Source organism: Choloepus didactylus, chromosome 5 (genome assembly GCF_015220235.1).
Source record: "Choloepus didactylus isolate mChoDid1 chromosome 5, mChoDid1.pri, whole genome shotgun sequence".
NCBI lineage: Eukaryota > Metazoa > Chordata > Mammalia > Pilosa > Megalonychidae > Choloepus > Choloepus didactylus.
In genome coordinates, this window is record NC_051311.1 from 542,036 (window position 1) to 568,173 (window position 26,138).

A 26,138-nucleotide genomic window follows, 5' to 3' on the forward strand; every position below is an offset into this window, starting at 1 on the left:
AGCTGTCATAGCAGCCAGGAAACCAGACAGCTTGGATTCTAATCTTTTGCTATCATAAACAACTCTGCAATAAATAAACTTGAACAGGTCATTTCATACTAGCGCAGTTGGATTCGTAGGGCAGAGCACCAAAATAGGAATGCTGGGTCAAAGGAATTTTGCAATTTTGGTAGATATAGCCAGATTCTTGGGTTATGTTCATTTAACATACCTGGAACACTATTTCTTAAAACCCTCTTTGCTTTTCCTAACACATCACAAACGCAGCCCTAGTCTGAGATGACCTTGGCCAATGCCAGGACTGCAGGGCCAGTCTGCTCCCTTCTGTCAGATTTAGGGAGCAGCTACTAACACTGGGCCTCATCCTCGTTACTTAGCCTCCTTTATCACCCTCAAACTTTCATGGCAAAGTTTCTATTCTGCTATAAGCTTTAGCTCCCTAACCCATTTCCAACCCTGTCTCTTCCAGCCCCTTCCGCGTCCCAATAGAAGTTCTGGTGGTGGAGAAGGTGTGTGGCTGCATGTCAGGTATCATAGCTTTCCCTTCTGTTCACCACGTGCTCTATTTCAACCTCTCTTGGTTACTAATAAGTACGTAACTGAAAATATTACTTAAAACTTGTAAATACGAAAAATATGACCTAAAGATGGGGTAAGGGATTATGAGAATATTTTTCTTGGTTAAAAAATAAAAGAACATTTTTAGGGAATGGGGAGGTTGAGAAAATAATCAAAGCATTAAATTACTATTACTACATGCCCCCTTGAGGAGCCTGTGGAGAATGCAGGGGTATTCGCCTACCCCACCTCCATGGTTGCTAACATGACCACAGACATAGGGGACTGGTGGTTCGATGGGTTGAGCCCTCTACCACAGGTTTTACCCTTGGGAAGACGGTTGCTGCAAAGGAGAGGCTAGGCCTCCCTATGGTTGTGCCTAAGAGCCTCCTCCCGAATGCCTCTTTGTTGCTCAGATGTGGCCCTGTCTCTCTAGCTAAGCCAACTTGAAAGGTGAAATCACTGCCCTCCCCTCTACGTGGGATCAGACACCCAGGGGAGTGAATCTCCCTGGCAACGTGGAATACGACTCCTGGGGAGGAATGTAGACCTGGCATCGTGGGACGGAGAACATCTTCTTGACCAAAAGGGGGATGTGAAAGGAAATGAAATAAGCTTCAGTGGCAGAGAGATTCCAAAAGGAGCCGAGAGGTCACTCTGGTGGGCACTCTTATGCACACTTTAGACAACCCTTTTTAGGTTCTAAAGAATTGGGGTAGCTGGTGGTGGATACCTGAAACTATCAAACTACAACCCAGAACCCATGAACCTCGAAGACAGTTGTATAAAAATGTAGCTTATGAGGGGTGACAATGGGATTGGGAAAGCCATAAGGACCACACTCCACTTTGTCTAGTTTATGGATGGATAAGTAGAAAAATAGGGGAAGGAAACAAACAGACAAAGGTACCCAGTGTTCTTTTTTACTTCAACTGCTCTTTTTCACTCTAATTATTATTCTTGTTATTTTTGTGTGTGTGCTAATGTAGGTGCCAGGGATTGATTTGGGTGATGAATGTACCACTATGTAATGGTACTGTAAACAATCGAAAGTACGATTTGTTTTGTATGACTGCGTGGTATGTGAATATATCTCAATAAAATGAAGATAAAAAAAAAATTACTATTACTACAAAGTTAAGTTTCATGAAATTACCACTTTCATAAAATTGAGGGAAGCAAAAAAGGTTCCACTGTTTGTAGCTATGAAATAAGGCTGACACCAAATTCTCTGACATTAAGGACCTCAGAAAATGCAGGAGCCCCAAAACAATTTAAAGTGATTACTTGATTCCCTTGTCACTAAGTTCCAAGTGCTACAAATAAATATACTATGCTGATGTAGAGAGGAACTAAAGTAGACTTAAGTTCATTGCCTGTGTCTTGCATCTGGTTATGGATATGTTAAAAAAACAAACAAACAAAAAAAACACTTGGGCTTTAGAAAATGTGGTGTGTATCCTTCTATTTGACTAGGCTGCACATGGTAGCCTGAATGGAAAGATCAGCTAGCTGAAGCCTGGTATGCTCTGGTTTATCAAACGTGTTTAGCAGAGTTCAGCACGCTCTTCCCGTAACAGGCCACACAGTAAATAGCTTAGGCCATACGATCCCAGCAGCAAGATAAAATGTAAACAGATGAGCATAGCTGTCTCCCAGCAAAACTTTGTCTTGCTAAAACAGGCAACCGGCTGAATTTGGCCCATGGGCCATGGTTTGCCAACCCCTAATTTAGAGATTATATTCTATTTGTTCTCCAATGCTCTACACTAAATAAACCCACCTTTTTTTTTTTTTCTTTTTGTTGTCCACCCTCTTTTTGAGACATACCTGCAAGTGGAAAAATGTCGTAATTGCCTGTCATTTCAAAAGGAGAAGAGGGCAGGGAATGCCAGCCCGAAGGAACACAGATGTGGAAGGCAGGGAGGGGAATCAGCAGAGCATGAGTGGGCACTGACAGGGTGGACCAGGATGGAGAAGACCTGTCATGGCACATGGACACGCCATGTTTGCCAGCTGCTGGCTCCCTCCAGGCTACGAGGAATAGGGTGTGAGTGCCTGCAGGTGAGGGCTGAGAGCCTGCCAGGTAACTGATGGAGGAAAGAAATGAGGATTTCCAAAAAGGAATTTAGACAACTTATTGCTCGAAGTTAAGAAGTGTGAATCAAACATCTCAAAACACTGTGAGAAAAACAACACAACCCCCCATGTGAATTACCGAAACTGATATTCCTTTTTCTCCCCCAAAATACAGCCCAGCGGTACCGGTCAGGTTCCACATAATAACTTTGTCGTTAATAATAATGCAAATTAGGTCTTGAACAATTTAAAATATTACGTTTTGCTCCTTTAAGCTCAGTGACACACTTATAGCTAATTTTCTAAATTTCTAAGGAATGAACCCTTGTTAACCACACCGGTTATTGTAAGATGTGTTTATACTAAAGGGGAAAAAAAAGGAACAGAAAATTAAGTAAAACAAAGAGATTACTGTAAATTCTCATGAAAACATTCCAGAAGGTTTCATCCCCAAATTAAAACCAGTATATAGTCTTCTAAACTGATTGTTAGCCTGCTTATTTTGAGTGTTTACAATGCTTTTAGACTGTTGTAGAAAAATGTTCTCCTAGTTAAAGCTTGCTTAAGTTTATATGTTTAAATGTTCATACATAAAATCAGGAAAAGTTAAAAAACCACCTTCTATATCCATTAAAGTACTTCACATTTAAGTTTTAACTTTCTAATTTGATTTAAAGTTACAAATACTGGCACTAATTTTTATGAATATATTTAATCTAAACATTTTTTAACAAGGTTCCCAGTATAAAGGTATGTAGTAGGAGTGATCTATGCAACAAATTTGGTAATATAGCAATACTAAATGCATTTCATATTTATACAGCAACTGAACAGCAAATTAAGAATTCCATTCAATTGACAAAGAGTAATTTACAATCTTAAGACAACATGTTTTAGTGAGAGAGCTAATCCAACAGCCCTATTTTTCCCCTTGCATGTGAAGGAAATGATCCAGTTATAAAGGATGAAGTCAACAGCGCTCTCATGGAACAAATATGGAATGTGAAGGGGATTCCAGCCCCCAGATTTCCCACTTCCAAGATTTAACATGCCAATAACGTTTAGACAACAGGTTTAGTCCATTTTCTCATCTACCTACCTACATACTCATAATTTTCTGAACACTATCAAGTCTAGCATTTGGTAGAGAAAAACGTAGTCTGTGCCCATAAGGTCACATATAGTGAAAGAGAAAGAAAAATATGGTATGTATTTATTTCCTTGAGTATCATTAAAATTATCTTACGAAAATTACCTTCTAAAATAAAGTTAAAACATTTACTAACCCCTTCCCCTCAAGAAAAAGCCCCCTGAGTAAGGAAAGAGATTCCAGTTATGTAATTCTACATTTCCAAGTCAGCAGAGATACGTGGAAGTATTTTCTTTCCTTCGCTCCACCTATACCTCCTTAGAAGCACATTTCCATGTGAACTGCATCTGCAACAGTTGCAGGGACTCTCAGTAGAAAAAGACCCTAAGCATTAGTCAAATATTTAATACTGCTTTAGTCAGATATTTAAGCTCTGATTTACCACCAAATTTACTTTTATTCTAAAAATAGTTCTCTACAGTAGTCTAATGTAATCAGATGCTTTTATCAGAAGAATGTTAGAGGGAAGAAATTTCTACTCAGCCAATTTACTGGTCATCAGGGATTGCCAAACAACATAGCTTTTAAATTTATCTAGCTTCACTCACCTTTACTTAATCAGCAAAGAACTATAGAAAGGAAGAAAAAAGCTGTAATGGGACTATCCAATATCCTACAGTCATGAAACAAATATCCCTTTTCCATGGAGCTTTGTCTGTCTTATCAGTATAATTATATTCACCATTCACCATAAACCTTTTAAAAAAGTTGTAACATTAGCCATCTTAAACAAACACTGAGATAGCAGTGCTGTCCTTAGTTGGATGGCTAGGATCTTTAAAGTTCACTTATCAAACCTTTCATCATTATCAAAAGCAAAATGCTGCCAAGAAAAACCACTGAGAGATGTAACTAACTTAAGGTGTGATTACACTTACATGAAATAACTCAGGAGTGATCACACTCATGTGAATTAACTCAGGAGAGATCCCGCTCACCTGAATTAACTCAGGAATGATTGCCACATCCATTAATGACATTTTTAGCTTGCAGACAACAATCATAGTGCTATTTAGAGCCCCTCCCAATTATAAAAAAGTAAATCTGTAATCAATCAAATTAACTGGTATATAATTTACCTTTACAATTTAAGTAAAGTTCCATTTTAAATCACTTTACAATGTTTCAGATGACTCTATAGTTTTGAAAATGATTTGGGAACTACTATGAAACAGATTTTAAGTCAATTATCAAATGTTCCCAACGCTTCATTTCCAGCGTTGGTAGCACAATCCATAATGCCATCGTGTGAAAGTATGTAGGACAGTGGTCTTTTGTCCTTACTTTTCAAATCACGTGCAAGCTCCCAGGTGCTCTCCCCAACAGCCCTCTGCTGTGATGCACAATTTGGGGCAGAAAAGTAAGACCAGGAAAAAAGAAAGCACAGTCCTTTGAGGTTCCTCCTCCAGAAAAAGTAAATTCCAAATGCACAAGCGGAAATGTGGCAGTAGGAGGAAGTATCTCTGATGGATATGCTCTACCATCACACTTGACTCATCACAATTATTAAAACCCATTGCCGAAAGGCCCAGCTCACTTGAGCAACCTTCCCAGCCTCCCCAGGGAAGGCATCCCTCAGGTCCTAGGACATCCTGTCAGAAAAGACTCCCCTTTTCGCATCTGGAAAGCTAGTTATGCTCCATCTTTACGGGAGTGGAGAAAACACTCTCTCTAATTGCTTTCTGCGTTCTGCAGTTTATATGAAAAACCCAAATGAGAAAAACTTAACCTTTTAGTGAATGTATTTCATTAAGAAAACAGGTAACATAAGCCACACTCTTTGGGCACATGAATACCTACATAATTCAAGAAAAATCATTGACTTTTAAAAATGGTATAAGTTAATACTGTACAATCATAAACTGGATAAAAAGTTTAATCACTCTGATAGTCAAAAAGTTCCTCTTTATCTCTAAGCAAAACCTCTTCCTAGCATTTGAATTAACTGCTAACTCTCTGGACCCCAAGCAGCCCACGGCAGATGGTCTTGCTATTCTTGCCCGAGGGCCTTTCTAGGGAGGCGTCCAGGGCCTCAACCCGCTGACGATGGATCTGGCCCAGCAACCATGAGGGAAGGGGCATGGCCAGCTCCTGGCAGGCGTTCTAAGTGCCTGGTGTGGCTTTGCCACTTCCCTCTGCCATGAGGAACGCACACCCCACACACAGGCTGCGCTTTTCAGCCCAGCCTGAAAACGAGGAGGGCACAGGAAGCACACGTGCTGCCAGCACAGAGATTCGGGGTGCACGTCTGCAGGGAAATGTACAGGTGGTGGTGGTGAGAGCAGCTGCCCCAGTATGGGCAAAAAGGGCGTGTACTGTTTGTTGAGAGTTTAAATCTAACAGATCCTTTCCAGCTCATCACCTGCAGGTGATCTTCAAAATGTCCTTCTACCACTCTCACCACTCTCATTGCCCCTTCTCGAATTCTAGAAGGGGACTGTCACTGCAGCAACTGGCAAAAGGAAGTAAACCTTGATATTCTCGCTGGGGTTTTACCTTGCTTGTGCCACACGGAATATACAGTCTCTCCCTATTCATGTCTGGCTGCCCTTTCCCAGAAGCACTGATTTTAACAAAACAAACTACAGGTGACTGATTAAAGATTACACTGAACACCTTCTGTTTCATGTGAAAATGAATACCCAACAGTATAGGAATTTAACCTTGATAGGGTTGGATTAATAAGAACGAAAAGTGAGGATGTCCTTGACCCTGTCCCCCAACTAAACCCTACCACATTTTCTACTATTTTAAACAAGGTTTGACTGATTGCAAAATAGTCACAGTACTCAAATTTATAATTTTCTTAAATTTTATCATAGTTTTACAGAGAAGCCTTTACTGTTTATGGACAAGCTGCTCTACTTTCATGGTTATGCCTTACATACTCATCATGCCTTGGCAATTAACGCTTAATCTTTCATATCAGCACAAACATGAAAACATGGTATAGGGAAGCACAATTTGAAAATACATCTAATTTTTCAAGCTGGTCCTATAGCCAATCCCAACCTTTGGTTCAGCCATACTAAATCATTTACTATTCTCCAAATACAGTGGGAATTTTCACATTCCACATCTCTTGTCCTTTTTGCTTAATCTTTTTTCCAGGCCTCATTTCCTATAAGTCTAAAGCCTATCTGTTCTTTAACTCAAGTGCATTTCTTCTGCACCTCCTCTTTCCTCTTCCAGTCATTACTCCACCCTAGTCTAATATTTGTTTTTCTAAGGGAGGGAAGTATTTTTAAATGGTAGGTACCTCACAGGGTCACTTTGAGGATTAAATGAGGAATTAGCATAGTGTCTGACCCACAGAAAGCACTCAAATAGGGCCAACAATTACAATGCAGTTTTAATCTTTGCATTTCAACAGCAGCATGAGCAAGGCTGAGTATTTGCTACAACAAGTATAGTGAGAAAACAGAGGAAAACCTGGTCTTCTCACCGGTCACAGAAGATAGGGGTTACAATAAGAATAGGGCCATGAAAGGAGCAAGAGAATCAGCAGTTTCGGCACTCAAGAGGTCCAGGCTGGACCACAAACGCTGAGCAGGATTTGGGTAAACACATTCTGGGTAGAGAATGGCATAAACAAAAGCACAGAAATAAACAAAAAATCACAAACGGTTAACACATCAGGACTATTCACACATGAAGTGTGATACAAGCTCTTTTCCCCTAATCTGCTATCGTCTCCTACTGGCTACAATTATTTTCACCAATTATGGACAGAGAGCTAGAGGTGTGGACTTATCAACACAGAATCTCATTAAAACTCATGGACTTTACTCATGACAGAACACTTTTAGGCCCTTCTGTAGATGGTACATTTACCTTTTTAGACAATTATATCTGGATTCCACAATCACAAAAAATTAGAAGCAACATATTCAAAGGGAGAATGGGACTACTGCCAGTAACTGACAATGAGAAATAACTAAGACAAAAAGAACATTCAGAAAAACTATAAAGACCAGACATAGAATCATGGCTGTGGGAGGGCATTCAGGGTAGCAGCAAAGAGCATATAAGGGCAATTAATGTTCATTTTATTTAAGGAGGCAAGAAAATGTTCAATACATTTTAGAAAGCTGTATGGTCAAAATAATGAAAAATAAAAAGTTTTAGTATTACGGCGCTACAAACCATTAGCATAACCCTAGAAAGCTGATAAAGGTTAGTCCCAAAATGTGCTAAGCAGTCTGGAAACAGTTTGTGGTTAAAAATTCACTGAGAAAAATAATACCCATTCAAATGACTGAACATTGTTAGTATGTGTAGACTGTGACCAAAGCTTCCCAAATAGTTCAAATAACAGAATAACTTTAGTATCTTCTATTGTTGTTCTTATTTGAGAAGACAGGTATCTAAGGCCACAGGACATGTTATGATTTAAACAATAAAAACAAATACCTTAGGCTCTTAAATCCATTCCCTTTCTGTAGTATTTAAGGCATGGAATCTAAACATGAGCACAAAGTCAAAAACTAAGCTAAGAAAAATGGATGGGATTACTAGCCTGCATTAAAGTATAGGAAAACTCTATTACAAAATGCCTGGCTATGAATTTAATTTTAATACAAGCTCCATGAATTTTTACATACAGGTGACTTTTCTTTATAACAGAGTCTTTAAAGAATTATTTTACTTTTTTTTCTTAAAACTGTGTTATTACATGTAGAGAAATGTATTAATGGAAAAGAACTGCCCTATTTTTAGGCACCTAAAAACAAGGCCTCGAGTACTTAAATTTCGGTAGTCGTCCTAATGTTACACCAAAGAACAGTGCACAAAAGAGGCCTGCTCCCATAGAAATAATTTTATCTAGACTCCAAGTAACAGATACCACTGTAAGAACATGGTCAGCTCATGCAGTAATAGTCAAAAGTTTTGTTTTTCCTTTCATTAAGTTCAACCTCTTTGTGTTTTCATATTCAAACCTTCAGGTGTTTTTGTGTGCTCTGACCTGAAAGGAAAACTGCCTTATCACAGCAAAGTCAAAGGTGATATTCTGCACACACAGAATCCTTTTCTAACCACAAGAGAGGACAAAGAGGGATGTAAAACTCATCTCCCACAACTTCAAAAGAAAGTGGAATGGATTACCAAGGAAATTAGTCACCGAGGCAGGTTCGGACTATGTTCACATGGAATCTCAAATGCACAGGAAAAATAAAAAGGACAAATTTATTTAATCTACCATTTAGGTTATAATTCTAATCATATTAAAATAATCACACTTAAAATTTAAAGCCCTCATCTTGAATCTGCATTGAAAATTAATTTCATGATTATTTTCCAATTCAAGAGGAAATTAAGGAAGTGAACCAAAGAATTTATTCTCAAAACCCAAACGTAAAAAAGAAAGACACAGAATCAAAGGGGAAATGATGATTAGACAGAAGAAAAAGGTAAGAGGGCAAATGCCAAAATATTAAATCAGAGACTACTGGGGCATTTAAAGTATTTATCAGTAAGAAAAGCTTAACTCCTAAAAAAAAGATTTAATATACTATAAAATAAATATTACCCAGCCTTGTTATAATAATAAGAGCAAGTTGTTCTTTTGAAATTGAGGGAAAACAATTGAAGACATAAGTTTGAAGATAGGTACTAAATTCCTTAAGCATCATTTCTCTCACCTATGCAAGACATTCAAAGAGCCGTGCACAATTTCTACAGACAGTGCTGCGTCTGCAGGGCACACTCCCTCAGATAACCTAGTGGAAAGCTCTCCACTCTACTTAACAAAGCTTCCCCCTTTGAAGAACATCACTGCCGAACTGTCTCTCCCCCCACCACCCCTAAAGGGAAGACTCAGTGGGAACCCTGCTGCCTGAGGACCCTGCAGTTCCTCTGAGGTCCCCGAGGGTGGATTCTGCTAATTCCCTCCAGGACTCACTGTAAAACTCCCTTACACGGGATGGCTTGGGTGCATTTCTACACTACACTTCCTAGACACGTATGTTAAAAAGTACAATTTCAGTTCTGTTGTTTCAGAGACAGATGTTTAATAAGAGAAAAAAGATCTTTGTCTAAGTTAGATAGAAAACTAAGATGATATACAAAACACAGCAGAGAGGTAAAAAAAATTATTTCATAAAAAGACAGAAATATGTTATAAAATAGTCAATCTGAAGCTGTACAGCCTGTTCATAAAAGTTAATTATAAAACTTGTTTTTATTGATTTTCAAACAAAACCGACTTGTGAAAATCTCTTCCAACCCCACAAAATTTGTTTAATGATTCCCCATAGGTCAGGAAGAAGGTTCCAATTAAATCAAAAGGACAATTTCTGGGCCAGTGGTCATCTCAAATATGAAGTGATAACTTTAGTAAGAAAATAATTCAACACTCAAATTCAGAATCATGGCTTAAAAAAAAAAAAAAAACAACGTAGTGCCCTTTTAAAAATAATTCTACTTAATTACTTAGAGTCCTAAAAGTGAATTGCTCACCTCAAAAGGAAAAGCCAAAACAAGATAATTCAGAAGTTATTTCTCTGAATAGGAACAATTTTCTTATCTGTTCTTGAACCAAGAAGATAAATCTTCAATATGAAAGTGGACAGATACTGTGATAATCCTTAATTATAAATATTCACCAAAGTTGTTTCTATTCAATAATTTGGGGGGAAAATCTGAGTATGTAAGTCTATTTAATTTGATCAGGTAGAACAGCAAAAGCTAGCTCTGCTATTTGCCTCCGCATAGCATGCAACATCTGAGTTAACTGCTACTTCTTGATTCATAAACTTAGGGATCTATTGAAATCTTATCAAAGACTAAAGAACTGAATATATATATATATATATATGTGTGTGTGTATGTATGTATATAGTAAGTTAGTAAAAAGGTTGAGGAAGGGCGAGGTCAAATGTAGAGGGGGTGGCCGAGAAGGCCTCACTGAGGAGATGACATTTGAAAAATGACCTCAAGGAGGGAAGAAGACGACGGACTTCACGCCCTTCCCTGAGGCAAGGCCGCTTCAGGCAGGGGGTGCCAAGGGGAAGAGGAAGGTGGCCGGTGTGACTGAGCAGGACAGGGACAGGCGTGGACAGGAAAAGGCCAGAGAGGAGGCAGGATCAGTCAGTAGAGCTTGCCGGTACTCTGAGGACTTGGGACCAGTCGGTAGAGCTTGCCGATACTCTGAGGACTTGGGACCAGTCGGTAGAGCTTGCCGATACTCTGAGGACTTGGGACCAGTCGGAAGAGCTTGCCGATACTCTGAGGACTTGGGACCAGTCGGAAGAGCTTGCCGATACTCTGAGGACTTGGGACCAGTCGGAAGAGCTTGCCGATACTCTGAGGACTTGGGACCAGTCGGTAGAGCTTGCCGATACTCTGAGGACTTGGGACCAGTCCGTAGAGCTTGCCGATACTCTGAGGACTTGGGACCAGTCGGAAGAGCTTGCCGATACTCTGAGGACTTGGGACCAGTCGGAAGAGCTTGCCGATACTCTGAGGACATGGGACCAGTCGGAAGAGCTTGCCGATACTCTGAGGACATGGGACCAGTCGGAAGAGCTTGCCGATACTCTGAGGACTTGGGACCAGTCGGTAGAGCTTGCCGATACTCTGAGGACTTGGGACCAGTCGGTAGAGCTTGCCGATACTCTGAGGACTTGGGACCAGTCGGAAGGGCTTGCCGATACTCTGAGGACTTGGGACCAGTCGGTAGGGCTTGCCGATACTCTGAGGACTTGGGACCAGTCGGTAGGGCTTGCCGATACTCTGAGGACTTGGGATCAGTCAGGGCTTGCCGATACTCTGAGGACTTGGGACCAGTCGGAAGAGCTTGCCGATACTCTGAGGACTTGGGATCAGTCAGGGCTTGCCGATACTCTGAGGACTTGGGATCAGTCAGTAGAGCTTGTCAATACTCTGAGGACTTGGGACCAGTCAGTAGGACTTGCCGATACTCTGAGGACTTGGGCTTTACTCTGAGTGAGAGGGAAGCCGCCCTTGCAGGGTTTTAACAGCAGAGGAACAGGATGTGACTCACATTTTAATGGGATTGTTTTGGCTGCCTCAATGGGAAGACACTACAGTTTTTCAAGGGCAAAATGGGGTGATCAGAAGAGGATATTGCAATTATCTAGGCAAAAGATTTCTCCAATTTTATTTTTCAATTCTTTCAGTAAGTTTTTGTTTTCTCTTTCGTCCTCTTAACGCTCTTTTCTCATAGCCTCCGTAGTTTCATGGCTGGAATATCTTCTCTTAAGGCGTTTGGTTTTTTAAGTTTTCTTTAGATTCCCACACTAACGGTTTCCATTTCCACAATTACTTTTAATTTCTTTTTCATGGGAGCATCCCACACATGCCTAGCGATCCCTGCTCTGCTCACACTTAAAAGTGAGAGACTTAAAGCATCATCCATGTGGGCAGGGCTTCTGAACCTCACTGCAGGGTTACCTGGCTGGGCTGTTCACTGAGATACCCCAAATGTGTTATCTTGATCTTTTCTATGGACCTGGTCAACTTGCCCAAAGAAAACTCCTCTGGTCTCCTTACTCAGTCCTCACAATGGAGCCTCTCCCAACCAGCTCCCAGGCACCTCCTACTGCTCGAGAACAAAGCTTGCTGGCTGTCTGCCAGGCTGTCCCCCACGCCCCACCTCAGCCCAGACACCCAGTGGCCAAGTCTTTCTTCATGACAGCCATGGGAGCGTTCTGCTTGGGAAGTCAGTACACCTTAATTCTTATCTCAATTTTACCTCAAGTTTGTCACTGTCTTGCACTGTAACCTTGAGCAAATCCATCTGCACTTCTTTCTATTATGTGAAAGGGAACAAACACAAACCAGACATTTATGGTATTACAATGAAGACTATTACAATTGTGTGACTCTTAAGTTTGATGACAGAGGATTAAATAAAGATTGAAATTCTTGAAGATTTTTAAATGGATGTGACCATATCTGGTTTTTAAAAGATTACTTAAAAACAGAACAATGTATCGAAACCAGTAAGTAATTTTAAGAGAAATGCACCAACTAAGAAAACGTGCAACAGTTACTTCCACAGAGAAAATGATTTACACTCTGGCCTGCATGCCAAGGAAGGTAAGAATAGCAAGTGATACTGTATCGAGTTACCAAAAGGAGGAGATTTAAATCATTCTTTCTCTATTACATCAAAGAGGAAATTTTAGTTTTAGTGACCTTTTAAAATGGTGACATTAAATGGTGATACCTAGTAGAATCTCAATTTAAAAAGTACCCCACTCATTAAAAAAAGGGAGCCACAATAAATTTAAGGAAATCTTGAAACATTTACCACATAGCACTTAATCTGGAAAAGTGCCTAAGGCTCAAAATTAGACGAGTGCAGTACACATTACTGCCAGAAAGTTTCCGTTAAAGATCTTTCACTCAACCTCTAATCCTTCTGCGGCTCATATACCTAAAACTGAAACACAGATGGACAATGATCTATCTGAGGTAACAATAATGTTCTCAGTAAAATGACTATGATAACTGCTTATAATTTATAAGATTTTATCACTACTTACACATTCTACTTTCTTACCTCTGTTACTTAAAATCTTATTTTTCCATACTACATGCACAACAAAGTATTACATTAATCCAAAAGCATATTTTAGAAGGAAAACGTAACTGTTGGATTAATACATTTCAAAAGTGAACATGATAATTATAGTTCAAACATAGTTCAAATACAAAATTAACCCAATAAAGTATCAATAGTTCTGTACACACCCAAAAAATTGAAAGCAGGGACTTGAACAGATAGATGTTTGCACACCAATGTTCACAGCAGTATTATTCACAATTGCCAAAAGACGGAAGCAACCAAAGTGTCCAGCAACTGATAAACAGATAAATAAAACATGGTATATACATTCAATGGAAAACTATTCAGCTGTAAAAAGGAATGAAGCCCCGATGCAAACAACATGCATAACCCCTGAAGACATCATGTTGAATGAAATAAGCCAGACACAAAAGGACAGCTATTGAATGATCTCACTGATATGAAATAATTAAAACAAGCAAATTCATAGAGTTAGAAACTATAATATCCAGGGTGGGGTTAGGGAAAGGGGAGTTAATTCTTAAATGGTACAAAGTTTCTATTTGAGATGATGGAAAAGTTTTGCTAATGGATGATGGTTATGGTAGCACGACATTGTGAACATAATAAACAGCACTGATTTGTATATTTGAATGTGGTTAAAAGGAGGAATTTTAGGTTGTATATATATATGTCACTAAAACAAAAACTTAAAAAACCATAGGACTGTACAACACAAACAATAAACTCTAAAGTAAACCATGGACTACAGTTAATACAACAAATATAAAAATGTTCTTTTAGCAGTTGCAATGAATGTACTGCACTAATGTGAAGTGTTAATAATAGGGTGGTGTATGGGAACTCTGATTTTATGCCTGATTTTTTGGTAAATGTCCATGTTCTCTAACAAAAAAAAAAACAAACCTGAGTTTAAGTTTTAGATTGAAAGAGATAATATAGAGATATAAAAAAAAATAAAAAAGAGATTGGGGAAAAAACTGTAAAAAGCATTTGTGGATCATTTGAAGAGTTCATTATTTAGACGGTAGATTGTTTGATTCTTACATTTTTATCACACTTTCTGCATTTTAAAATTGAACAATTGGCAACTGGAAAGCTGTTAAAAAATCCAGTACTAGGTAAACTATTCATTTTTCAAATTAAACCCCTTATTTCAAGGATGCAAATTAACATGGGCCAGTAGCTTCAAGTTCTAAAGGAAATGAGGTTAGAAATAAGGAGAAGGGTGGTGAAGAAAAGAAGAAAAAAAACTCAGTAACTGTGAATTAAGTTAAATAAACTTATAAAAAAAATTTAACTCATGATAAAATGGAAGTTGAAATGTCAAAAAAAATTTTTTTTCTGGGAAAGAACTGAGAAAGTTGGACAATACACCACTATTTCCATCACATGCAAGAGCTCAGATGTTTGTTCATCTTGATATAAACACACCAGTCCCACAATCTAGAAAAAGGGCCTGAATATTTTCAGTGCCAGCCATGAAACTAACTGTGGGTAACATTTGTAAAAGTTTATAAGTAATATTTTTTGGCACTACATAAATACAAATTATTCTAAAAAGCCTGTGTACATATATTTGAATGCCATTGATTTAAAAGAAATACTTTTAAATCATTAAAATTAATAGATATCAAAACTGCTACCATTTATTTGATGGAATGTAAATCTGTTTTCTTCATCTTATTTGTAACATGTAGTCAACATTATTCACATTCTTGTCCAAAGTAATTTTCAGGAGGAAAAACACTATCTGCTCTTTATTATTATATGAGTCTAAAAAGTAAAACTTCCATTCCTACAAAAATTTAATTACAAGCAGACAGAATGTATAAAACCAGTTATTATAATCTAAAACAAAAATAAATCTGATTAGATGATTAATTCAGTTTTCCATTTATATCTGCAATGATGCTTAATTTTTCATTTTAATAAAGCCAAATCTAGTCCCATAAATTTCAATGTTCAATAATTTCAGGGAAATAGTATAACTATTCCTTCACAATTATTTTTGGTCTTTAAGTTTCACTGACAATGTCTTCTACATTATTAATTTGCTTAACACATACCCTTCCCCGCCATAAAGAAGGTTACATACAATATAGCGTCTACCTGATATTTGATATTTTACTCAGTTATAAGATTTCTACTTTTCTAGGCATACACTATTAGAAAATATATATATTTTTAATCACTCTATGGCATAAAGAATGAAATCTGCTAATACACATTTTCGATTTTAAACACAGGACTGTTTGCCTAGCGCATGGGCCACCGCTGCCCTCTGAAGGCAACCCCAGCAGGAGGTGAGGTAAACCCCGTGCCCACCTCCCTGCAAGGGCTCTGGTCTCCTCCCCAGTCCCATGGTCACATGAAGTGGTTTCAGCGAGTACAGCGCTGTGAGCAGCAGTGGGTATATTCAACCACAGCAAAGCTGTTCAGCATACCCTTTCTGAGGCTCCAAGACCCAGTCATTAAAAACAGATCTCTCAGTAGCCCTCTACTCTAGCCATCCACTGAGTCCAATCTATCACCAAGTCCCATCATTTTATTCAGGAGTAAATCCTCAAAGTCATGAATGCATATTCATCCTGACCATCCCTATCCTGGACCACACTGTAGTCTCTGCTTCCTTTGTATACTACCAAGTCTTCCGTTTACCGATCCCCTTTGGTTAGCCTTCAAGCCATCCGTCCTCCACAGTTAGCAACAATGATCTCTGCAAAAATGCAAATTTAATCCCATTCCCTTCCACCCTGTCCCGCTCAAACTACTCCCACCATCCATGTCTGAAAGTCCGGTGGATGTCCTGCACACAGGACAGCCTGCCTTCAGCTTTACCTGAGCCCTGGCCCACTCTTTACCTGTCAGCTTGTTCTCACCAGGGTCCTGTCTGGAATGGGTAGTTGGCTCCTATTACTGCCTCTGCAGGGGGTGCTCCTCGTCCCCTCCCCAACCCCAGCTGAATCTTACTGATGCCTCAGTCCTCAATGTGAATATCAATTCTTCAAGGCAACACTCCTAGTCTCCCAAAGTACGATAAATTCTTACAGCACCAGAGACCCGTGCTTTGCCAGCACTTATCGCAGCAGCAACTTTACTTCTGTTAGTGTGATAACTTGATCAATGCCTCCACATTGGAATGTGCACCTCTGTGAGAACTTGAGCTGTGTCTCTTTGAGTCTCCCACAACAGCACAACTCCAGGCACACGCCACACATGCAGTATTTGATTATTAGTGTGTATGCAAACGAAGATAGCTGCAACCGCCAGCACCTCCAGTACATAAATCTCATGGAACCCACTGCTTTCAAAGGCATTTACAACAGATTACAGGCTGCTTTGAAAACTATGAACTTAAAAGATATGCTTTTTAAACTAATTACGACCAGTACAAAGAATATGGCACATGAAATATGTAAAAAAGCAAACACATATACCAGTTTGATAGAAAAATATATTAACATTTAAATTAAACTGCTGGGGAAAAAACAATGTTGTTTGTTTCAGGCCACAGAAGACAATAAAGTGAACAGACACACAAAAAGAAACAAACCAAATAACAAAAATAAAAACCCAGAACCAAAATTACTTACTAAAATATAGACATCGCAAAGAAAGAATGACCAAATTTAAGTTCTTGTTGTAATTTCAATAACAGACAAAATGTTGAGAAGTTTCTATATGGCCAACACTACACAAGCACATCTTATTTAAAAACATGTGGAGGACTGCAGAGACAGCAGAGCAGGGAGCTCCAGGCGTCAGGCCCTCTACCAGTTAGTATTGAACTGCCGAAAACTGTCTGAATCAGCTATTTTGAAACTATGGAGTCTAGTGGAACACGGTATAGCATCCAGGAAAGAGCTGGAGGAAGAGGCTGGTTCAATCCAGCAAGAAGATATAATAATTATAATCATATATGCAATTCACAACAGAGCCCCAAAATATATGAAGTAAAACTGACAGAACTGAAGGGAGAAATAGATAGTTGCACAATAACAGTTGGAGACTTCAATACGTCACTTTGAATAATTGAAAGAACATTTAAACAGAAAATTGATAAGGAAATAGAGGACTTGAACAACACTATTAACTAATTAGGCCTAATGGACATACATAGAACACTCCACCCAACAAGCCAAATACACATTCTTCTCAAACATACATGGAACATTTTCCAGGATACACCATGTTAGGCCACAAAGCAAATCTTAATAAATTCAAAAATACTTAAATCATGAAAAGTATCTTCTCAGACCACAATGGAATAATCAGTAACAGAAAGAAAACTGGAAAATTTACATATATGTGGAAATTAACACACTATTAAACAACCAATGGGTTAAAGAAGAAATCTCAAGGGAAATTAGGAAATATATGAAAACACAGCGCATCAAAACTTATGGGATGCAGCACAGTGCCTGCAGGGAAATTTATAGCTCTAAATACCTACATAAAAAATGAAGAAAGATCACCAATTGTCACCTAATTTCAAACCTAAAAACACTGTAACAAGAGGAGCAAACCCAAAGTTAGTAGAAGAAAGGAAACAGTATAGAGCAGAGATAAATGAAATAAAGAGAAACACAACAGAGAAAATCAACAAAGCCAAGTTGTTTTTTAGCAAAGATCAATAAAATTGACAAACTGTTAGCCAGACTGAGAAAAAGAGAGTGACAGAACACAAATAACTAAATCAGGAATGAAATGACCACGTAAGTGATCTTCTGGTTTTATATTATTTTATTTCCAAGGCAAAAAAATTCTTATGTGCATCTCTTTTTAAAGATATTATCTTAAAGCAATTTAGTCAATTGTTCTAAAAGCGATTAAAAAGAAAGTACCCACTCTTTTAAGAAGACCCAGAATTAGTCAAGAAAAACATTTTTTGAGGATATAAATGTCACTGGAACTCAGGTGTAAAACATTAGTGCAAAACCTTTATTCAATCGACAACTCCTCTATACTAAGTGTACTATACCAGAACCTGAGAATACAAAGTATCAAAAAAAGAAAAAACAAGCGATTACGATAAAAAGCAATGGTTCTAAAACAAAAACAAGGTGTCTGATATACATGACTTTTAAGATTTGTAACAGCTAAGGAAACTAACGTCTTACTAGGAAAGCATGGTCACCTCATCGCTTGTGCGTTTCATACCGTGACTACCAGCAACCTCAGGAATGGAAACCCACTAAGACGCACTGAGCAACCCCGTCTGACTCACACGGCACACATCGAGTTCACGTTTCGCCAGGCTGATGCCTGGTGTGCCGGGGTTCGGAGTTTCTTTATTTTGTGCTCACGTCTCTAACTCAATCACTGCACACGGCTGGGTCTGTGGACAGGAAGGTGCAGGAGACAGTGCCTACCTGAGACCTGTGAAAGCTGTGTGGGAAGCAGAATCGATAATGTGATAAACACAGCAGCACAATGAACTGTGCTCTGTGGAACAAAGAAACTCCCAGGACAGGACGGTGAGGGGTGAGCTTTTCACAGAAAGGTGGGTGTAACTCGCGCCCATGACTCTGACAACACACCTAACTTATTCAGAGGCTTGGAAAAAGGTCTGGCAATTCACACGGCTCAACTGAACTATTCTTATATTCCCTTCTGTGAAATCTCTCCCGCTGTTTTGACAACAAAATCACTTCTTAATTATTTATTATAAAATTTAAGATTTAAACATTGCCATTTTATTATCTTTTACATTTAAACTGTATATAGTTTCATGTACTTTATTTATTTTCTTAACACTAAAAAGTAGAGCTGAAAATATTAAAAATAGTTATTTAATAGACTTGAAAATGCATCTGTAATGTAAATTGGAACCTATTTTTCTTTTCTGGAAATTTATAACACATAAATAAATTAGTAAAACCATGAAATCCTTACTTAGGAATTAGAAATTGTTTAGTTTCTATAGTTCAAACAATGCTTTTAACTTTTCTTTCTTCCCTAGTTTAGGAGGAAAATAGAAAGCAATGTAGCTTTCACACTGAATGTAACATATCAGTGAGCACAGGTTTTAGAGTAGTACTTCTATAACTTTCCCTGTTTAAGAGGCGGCCATTATTTATCTTGGTCTAATTCCACTAGCTAGACTTTTTATAGTAATAAGTAACTAATTAGGCCCAAATAACAGCACTGTCAACTTACTCCTTGGTACATCATTTACAATGCACATTTCCTATACATACAAGTAAACTTACATGTCAACAAGCATACGTCATAAAAAAGTCACAGAGTAATCAGGAAAAAAACATTAGAATTAAGAAAGTTTAAAGAACACAATTATACATTTTCCCCTTCAGTCCAAAGCCTATTTAATAAATGCTTGTTGAATAGTGATGATGGTGATGATGACAGCTAAGATTTACTGAGCATTTAATTTGTACCAAGCAACAATTCCAAAAGGTAGATAGTATCATTAATCCCTATTTTAAAGATATGAGAAAAGAGGCTGAGTACTGTTAGGAAGTGGCAAAGGCGTGATTCAACTAACACTGTCTGATTGCAAAGCTACTAACCTCTCTACAGTGGGAAAACTTTAAATGTAAAGATTGGGACTTAGAAATAGCTTTGCTGTAAGAATTTTAAAATAAACATATCGAAATGTATTACATCTATTTCAATATTTTAACTGTGTATTTATTAAAACTACTGAAAATATTCCATCTTAAAGAAGTAGTTAATTTCAATATCATTGAAATTAATAGATGTAAAAATGTTAGATGTTGTAACTAAAATATTTTGTATCATGTAAGTTTAATCCTTTCTCGTGAAAAGCAATCTAAAACTTTTTAAAGCAGTTATTTTCAACCTAAGTTTGTTAAAAAAATTAAAAACCAAAGTACTAAAGTCAGAAAAAGTAATGAAACTATAACAAAATTGTAACAGAGATTGTACTGAAATCATTCCAAAATTAAAGCAATGTAATAATATATCCCTTAATATTATTATTATTTTTTTTGGAGCAATTGATTTGTTTGAGGGAATAACTTGAAGTCTGCACAAAGATCCAAACTAAACTAAACTTATAAATACTTGTTTTCTAGAAGTTATACTAAAAAAAGAAAAAAAAAATCCTGCTATAAGCATACCTTGGCAAAAAATACGGTGAGGTGAGTTTCACTGCCGACAATCCAAATAGGGAATTTTGGAGATTTCAAGTAAGAACCAACCTAGAACAAATGCAGCAAAACGAAACAAATGAAAAATTTACACTGCCTGTTAAATATGTGCCCACAAACATATGAAGCATAACTAAAGTGTCCGACACATTTAATGGAAGAATGTATTGTGGGCAAACACGATGACTTGTATACTTCATCTTCTCTCTCTCTCCTCCAGTGCTTGACCGACAGAGATTAAATGCTGAATGTAAAAACAAATCACTCCCTTGTTTTGAAAAGTTCCTAGATAGAATGAACATCAAACCCTGAAAACATAAATTTGATTTACAATTATATTTTTCTTCTAATTAATTACTTTAGAAGAAAAATAATTATATATTAAACTAGTGAATTTATGAGTAAGTAATGGAAAAAAGCCTTAAGAACATCCCTGCCCTCAAGGAATCTAAAGCAATATAATCTCTTTTAAGAAAAATATATAATCCAAAACATTTAAAGAGTATGAAAGAATACTGTCATCTAACCTTTCATGGTGGGGGTAAATTCAAGGTTTTATAAGAACAGTCTCTTTAAAATACGTAAAAAACCATACTTGTAGCATGCCTGCCTATAGGTTATTATCAGTTGACTGTCATTATTCACAGTCTATATTTGTGAATTCACCTACTTGTAAATGTGCAACCCCCAAATAAATTCTTGTGGCACTTTCATGGTCATTTGTGGCATGCACAGAACAGTGAAAATTTTGAGTAGCCGGACACACACATTCCTAGGTGAGGCTGAACAAAGTGACATTCCGCTTTATTTTGGCTCTCAGATTGTAAATGAATGTCCAATAAATTTAGTGCCACACTTTTCACATTTTTGTGCTTTCTGTGGGTGATTTCACTGTTTAAAATGGCCCCCAAGAGTAGTGCTGAGGTACTATCTAGTGTTCCCAAGCACAAAAAGGCCATAATGTGTCTTGTGGAGAAGACAAGGGTGTTAGAAGAATGAGTTAGTTTTAGTGCTGTTGGCTACAAGTTCAATGTTAATGAATCAACAATATATATTTCATAAGGTATCTTTAAATAGAAACACATAAAACAAGTGTATATATTGATTGGTTGATGAAAATGTTGTCATGAGAAGCTTGTGGGAAACTAACCCTCCCCTAAGGAAAATGGTTCATATTCACAAATTTAGTGTTTGAGGCAACTTACAGAACATAACTACGGCATATTAGAATAGACTACTTAATCTATAACCATGAGGGGACCAAAACTTTGAGAGAATTACTTTTTGTGTGTGACTGAGAAAAAGAACAAGTAAAATAGACTTGCGAAAACCAATCAAGTTCATGCCAATTTCACATTCTTACTGGAACAGAAGTTTTAACTCATAAAACAACTAACCTTACCAATCAAATTTGCTGAATTTTCTTTTCTTATATAGACTGCTTATTACTGGGAAATTCCAAGTTGTTACTTGCAGCAGACAGGCCAAATTATTCTTTCCTAACCAACCAGCAGCCTCGACATATGCCCCATGGAACTCATTCTTATCTCTAGGAGGCTTCCATGGGTAGAAGAGATGGTCTCTTCATCCTGGATGTGCTAAAATGGCAATGGTGACCCAGGTGTAGAACGATGATTTGCGCTCAGTAAAGAAACAGAAAAGAAAAAATACAAAGGGAAAGGGAGAGCTCTGATCTCAGTTTCAGAGTAGAGGGGGATTTTAGATGTGAACAGTGCTAGTCCTTCCTGTTTATATGTAAGAAAACTGAGAAAGAGGCAGGGTCAGTGCCCTGCCTGAATTTAAGCAGCTAAGTAATATAGAGTTGGAATCGGAACTCAAGTTTCTGACTCATCTGGAGGTTCCCCATCACATCAAGCTGCCTCTTGCAATGAACGGTGTAGATGCTAGCTCACTTCTCTTTTAGAAAAAGCATGTGTGTTTGTGGGAGATCTGGGGGGGGGGGGGTGTTGGTATGCGTGTGCGTGCATGTACACACATGTACATGGGATACTCTCATGATATTTACAGAGACTAAAATTAAGGTAGAAATGAAAAGAAGATATGTAAAGTAGGATCAAAGGGTAAAGAAATGTTGAACTCATGAAGTATTTTAAAATAATAAAAATAAATAAAAGGGAGTGTATGATGGTACAGCCACTTTGGAAAACAGCCTGGCAGTCCCTCAAAAATACAAACATAGAATTACCATATGACCCAGTAATTCCACTTCTAGATATATGCCCAAAAACTTGCACAGCGTTATTCATCATAGTTAAAAAGTGGAAACAACCCAAATGTCCATCAAATGATGAAAGGAGAAACAAATGTGGTACTTGCATAAAATGGGATACTACTCAACAATAAAAAGGAATGAAGTACTGACACATGCTACAACACAGATAAACCTTGAAAACATTACGGTAAGTGAAAGAAGCCAGACACAAAAGGCCATATGTTGTATGATTCCATTTATACGAAATATCCAGAAGGGCAAATTCATGGAGAAAAAACGTAGATTAATGGCTGCCAGGAGCTGGAAGACGGGAGAAGGGACTGCTGAAGGGTTCAGAGCTTCTTTTTGGGGTTCTGGATTTATACATCAAAGTTAAAAAGTAATGTATACTCAAAAGTAACAAAAGGTTAATTTTTTTTCTAAAGGGCAATTCAAATTAAAGGAAGAAGAATGGCGAAATGTTCATATTTACAAAATCAACACAAACACAATTATTTCCTTAACCCTATTTCTCTAAGCATCTGGTAAAAACTACAAGTATGTAGGCTTTGATAAGGATATCTACTGTGACACACAGATGAAAGCCCCAGGTCCTGCTAGACCACCAGAGCAATATGCAGGCAGAATACACAGCAGTTACTGACTTCACACTAGGATCTTGGTAAAGACTGACATTCTTCTGTTCTACCTAACAGTTAAAGGAAAGCAAAAACACATATTTAGAAACTTTTACAATTCTAGTGACATTGTCCACACATTCATTCATCAAATACTTTTTGAGCACCTATTACATGCCCAGCAAGACCATGTCCTGACTTCAAACAGTCTACATTCCATTAGGGAAGACAACAACAACAAAAACTCAAACCAAAAAGGTAAGTAAGTAAACAAAAAAGACAATGATAGTGACTACTACTTTGAAATAATGTGAAAGTGTAACTGAGGCGCCACTTCAAATATGGCCTGAGAGAGAGTGTGCCGCCCACTGGAAGACATGAGTATTGCAGGGAGTGAGCACAAAGGCCCAGGGGCAGGAAGGGGCTTGGCAAGTTTGAGAACCAGCAGGAGACCTGTGTCTCTAGCGTAGCCACGGAGACAGCAACGAAACAGACAGGGTTAGGATCCTCAGGTCCTTGCAGGCTGCACAGCAATGATTTTATCACGAAGCATTTTAAATGGCATAATCTGATTTTCTTGGGGCTTGCCCTTATGAAGCTTGTTACTGCAAAGGAGAGGCTAAGCCTACCTATAATTGTGCCTATGAGGCACCCCCACAGAACCTCTTTTTGTTGCTCAGATGTGGCCTCTCTCTCTAAGCCCACTCAGCGGGTAAACTCACTGCCCTCCCCACTACGTAAGACATGACTCCCGGGGGTATAGAACTCCCTGGCAATGCGGGACATGACTCCCAGGGATGGGCCTGAACCCTGCATTGTGTGACTGAGAAAGACTTCTTGACCAAAAGGGGGAAGGAAAATGAAACAAAATAAAGTTTCAGTGGCTGAGAGATTTTAAATGGAGTTGAGAGGACATTCTAGAGGTTATTCTTATGCATTATATAGATATCCCTTTTTAGTTTTTAGTGTATTGGAATAGCTAGAAGTAAATACCTGAAACTGTTGAACTGCAACCCAGTAGCCTTGATTCTTGAAGATGACTATATAACTATATAGTTTATACTGTGTGACTATGTGATTATGAAAACCTGTGGCTCAAATTCCCTTTATCCAGTGTATGGACAGATGAGTAGAAAAATGGGGACAAAAGTAAATGAATAATAGGGAGGGATGGGGGACAAAGGATGTTTTGAGTTTTCTTTTTTACATTTATTTTTATTCTTATTCCTTTTGTGTGTGTGTGGTAATGAAAATGTTCAAAAATTAATTGCAATGATGAATGCACACCTATATAATGGTACTGTGAACAACTGATTGTACACTTGGGATGACTGTATGGTATGTGAACACATTTCAATAAAATTTAATTTAAAAAAACAAAACAAAACAAAACCAGTACAGCACCAAAATCTTTAGAGCATCATTTTGTGTATATAACTCAGGAAAAGACTTAACAGAGACTATCATTTTACAACAAATGAAATAGACTTGTGAAACCCAAGCAGGTTCCCAACAATGAATTTCATGCTCTTATCAGGACAGAAACCTTAACCTAAAAACAGACCTTACCAGCCAGATTTGCTGAATTTTCTTTCAACCAAGTCTAGAGGTCAAACATTTGAAAGTCATGTAGAGGAGGAGGAAGAAGTAAAAGCTGGTGAAGTAACACAGGAGGAAAATCAGGAGAGCATGGGATCACTGCACAAGTAAAGGAGCACGCTTCAAGGGAGTGTGGTGAATTGTGATGCACGGCACCAAGAAGTGGTGAAAGTGAAGACGATGTCCCCTGGATTTGGCAACATGAGGCTACTGTGACATTGATAAGACACTTTGGTGGGGCAGTGGACATGGAAGTCAGTGTGGAGAAGGCTGAAAGATGAATAGGACAAGAGCAAGTGCAGACACTGAGCGCACACAAGCAGTTTGAGAAGCACAGCTCTGCAGCACAGCAGAAAACACAAACATCATGATGACAGATCCAGTAACAAATTCAAAGCTTCTGTTTACTTCTACAACTCTATCACTTATGTAACTTTCATATAATGTAGAGGTTTTAATGGTAGCATGCGGATGTCTTTAAGGATTAAGTCATATTTTCACAGATATTTTTCATTATGCTACAATGCCTCAAAAGCAAGTATTTCATCTAAACTTCAAGAAACCTGGAATAAATATAAGAAGGCATATCAGTATTGAATGTTGTTGTATAATATCTATGAGTACTTTAAAAAAAGTTAAGAGAATAGAAACATGAATTAAATGGAAAAAATTGTTTGCTCAAAATAAACTAAACTTCAATATATGTACAATTAGCAACTAGCAAATTGACATTCTATAAACACTACACCTAAAATTTGTTCAGCAAACAGTACACAAAATTTAACTCAACTGGAAGAAAAAACAGGTAAGTCTTTACTGATGAGCACAAATTATTGACATAAGCAGCTGTTGGAAAAAAAAGTGCCCCACCTATCCACCAAATGTGTGTTAAACAATGGATGTGAATGAGTGGCATTTGTCAAAAAACACAGTTCATGGGTCAACTAGGCTTTTGTGGGCCATTCTGGGAACTGGGAATAATGAGTTCTAGGAACTCAATAGCTCAGATCAATATAAAGCAACTTTTGGATATTATCTGCCTTCATTACTGGATCTGTCATCACGATGTTGGATATTGTGTTTTCTGCTGTGCTGCTGAGCTGTGCTTCTCAAACTGCTTGTGTGCGCTCAGTGTCTGCACTTGCTCTTGTCCTATTCATCTTTCAGCCTTCTCCGCACTGACTTTCATGTCCATTGCCCCACCAAAGTG

At 38.0% G+C, this 26,138-nt stretch overlaps 1 protein-coding gene across 6 annotated transcripts in view; it reads right to left on the minus strand.

Annotated features, from left to right (window-relative positions):
- MINDY3 (MINDY lysine 48 deubiquitinase 3) overlaps positions 1–26,138 on the minus strand; it is a 96,667-nt gene that overhangs the window by 28,014 nt on the left and 42,515 nt on the right. For all 6 annotated transcript variants that reach the window (XM_037837636.1, XM_037837635.1, XM_037837639.1 and 3 more), the window contains one exon: positions 20,450–20,530. In XM_037837636.1, the coding sequence (XP_037693564.1) occupies positions 20,450–20,530 (81 nt within the window). The remainder of the gene's footprint in view (positions 1–20,449; positions 20,531–26,138) is intronic.